Source organism: Perca flavescens, chromosome 6 (genome assembly GCF_004354835.1).
Source record: "Perca flavescens isolate YP-PL-M2 chromosome 6, PFLA_1.0, whole genome shotgun sequence".
Classification (NCBI taxonomy): domain Eukaryota; kingdom Metazoa; phylum Chordata; class Actinopteri; order Perciformes; family Percidae; genus Perca; species Perca flavescens.
Genome location: NC_041336.1, coordinates 3425200 through 3427808, shown reverse-complemented (window position 1 = coordinate 3427808; position 2609 = coordinate 3425200). Strand labels below are relative to the sequence as shown.

The window sequence follows — 2609 nt, the reverse complement described above, 5'->3', positions numbered from 1 at the left end:
ACAAACACACAGACAAGTTTACTTGAAAATATAATGTGCAAAATAATTGTTTTTCTTGATTACTCTGTTTTTGTGATCATCGGGAGCCAAAATCATAATCACAGTTAAAAATGTGATTAATTGCAAAGCCCTAATTGGTGCTGTGGTAATACTATATGTAATGTAATATTAAGCTGCAGATATTTACCTGAACCTGCCATCGTGCGTGCAGTGAGGGATGTCCCCTTGTTGCTTGGCAACAGCCACGCCCCTTAGCAACTCACATTGGCTCTCTGACTCCAGCTGGTACTCTGCACGACGACGAAAACAGAGATCATCATCAACACAGAGCAACAGAGGATGAAACTCTGCCACACGTTCACGGTATTTTTGAAAAGAGCGTTTTTTTAAAGATTTACGTCGTCAGTAGGAATCAATGGGGTTGGAATCTAAGAGACACAGACAGGAAGTGAGACAGTGTTGAGAGACGGAGTAACATGTTGGTTTGGACGGTATAAAATAAAGTAAATAAAGAGAATAGCACGTTTTATTGGTGGTACAGTATAAAATATATAAATAAAGAGAACAGGACACAACTTTTCTTTCTCTTCTCTGATTCGTTCTGTTTTGTTGTCTCTATTTCTTCACTCACACTGTCACTCTGTCAAAATATGCATGTGGTACGCTCCATAGGGTTTGTCACGTAGTGGACCAGTGGTACGCTCCATAGGGTTTGTCACGTAGTGGACCAGTGGTACGCTCCATAGGGTTGGTCACGTAGTGGACCAGTGGTACGCTCCATAGGGTTGGTCACGTAGTGGACCAGTGGTACGCTCCATAGGGTTGGTCACGTAGTGGACCAGTGGTACGCTCCATAGGGTTGGTCACGTAGTGGACCAGTGGTACGCTCCATAGGGTTGGTCACGAGTGGACCAGTGGTGCGCTCCATGGGGTTGGTCACGTAGTGGACCAGTGGTACGCTCCATAGGGTTGGTCACGTAGTGGACCAGTGGTACGCTCCATAGGGTTGGTCACGTAGTGGACCAGTGGTACGCTCCATAGGGTTGGTCACGTAGTGGACCCGTGGTACGCTCCATAGGGTTGGTCACGTAGTGGACCAGTGGTACGCTCCATAGGGTTGGTCACGTAGTGGACCCGTGCGCTGACGTGCACTAACGTGTGCATGTGGCACGGTAACCGGCCAATGAGACATGATCATTACAGAGTTTCAAATAAACTAATAAAAATAAACTAAATATTGCAAACTTATCGTGACACTTTCAATATAATATTGCACAACGTGATATCGCGATAACGATATTGAGTCGATATATCGCGCACCCCTAGTTTTAGCCTTGCAAAAGAACTCAGACCTATTATTAGTCAGTATTTTTTTCGCACATCTGAACACTGCAAAGGACCACCTCTGGATCGAACCCTAAGGCCCATGAAAGAGAACTGAGTCCCTTTTCCTGTTGGTCTGCTTTAAGAGGACTGAGTTTGTTTAAAGAGGACTAGATGTGAAGACAAAGGGATCAGGTCTGCTTTCTGTCCCCAGAGTCAGAACCCAGAGTTCCACACATCTGGAACTAACTCCCAGAAAACTGCAGCTCTGCCGCAACTCTCACTTTTTTTTTAAATCAAGGCTGAAGACTTTTCATTAAATAATGTCCTACACTGCACTGTAACTTTTTTTCTTGTATTTCATACCGGTCATATTCTATTTTCGCTGTTTTTATATTCTCTTAACGAATGTTTTTAAATGTAATGTTGCCTTGAAAATGAGATTCATGAACAAGAAAAATATAGAATAACATCAGACTTAAATTAGGTTGCAGAGAACTAATAGAAAAAGATAAACACACAGACAGACAGAGAGAGAGAGACAGACAGGCACTTACAGAGACTTACACTTTGGGAAAAATAGTCAACAAAATAGCAAATTTCCCAATGTTAACATCAGAAGAGAAGCTGGTAGTCCTCCTAGGAGAAGGGACAGCAGCACCACTGGCAGCTAAAGATGGATCTGAGGGACTCACTACTATAAGATTGTACCAAACTGTTAAGTATTACATTGTGTTTTGTAATGTAGTATGTTGTATGTTTATGACACTGTATAGAATATATGTGACACCTACTGTATGTTTTTAATATGTAATATGTACTATATGTATTTTCTGTAAACTGCTTTGGCAACAACATGTTTTCTGTGTTCATGCCAATAAAGGAAATTAAATTGACAGACATGCATACACACAGGAAGACACAATCAGACCTACAGACAGACAGACAGACAGACAGACAGACAGACAGACAGATGTGGTGTGTTTACCTGAAGCTTTTCCCTGCAGCAGCGCAGGGCAGCAGACCAGGATGCAGGCGATGTGTAGCAGCCGGGCCATGGTCTCCGTGGTGACAGACTGAGCGTCGCCGCCTCCTTATAAAGCTGCAGACCTGCTGAGTCACCGTGACCTTCATCCCTCCTCTTCCTCTTCCCCGTCCTTGTCGGTTCATCGCGGCGGAACTGGGAGTCCTCCACCGCCACTTAGGAGGCGGCCAGCGGGCGTTCGAGCCCTCTGATTGGACGAGAGGGTCTCTGAAAACACAGGTGTGACGTCTGTTATTCTCAT

At 44.2% G+C, this 2609-nt stretch overlaps 1 protein-coding gene across 1 annotated transcript in view; it reads right to left on the bottom strand.

Moving 5' to 3' along the window:
- The window catches only part of tg (thyroglobulin), a 53563-nt gene extending 51182 nt beyond the window's left edge, over positions 1-2381 (bottom strand). Inside the window, 2 exon segments of the mRNA XM_028579807.1 lie at positions 188-290; positions 2312-2381. Of these exon segments, the coding sequence (XP_028435608.1) occupies positions 188-290; positions 2312-2381 (173 nt within the window).
- Positions 2382-2609: the final 228 nt, after the last annotated feature.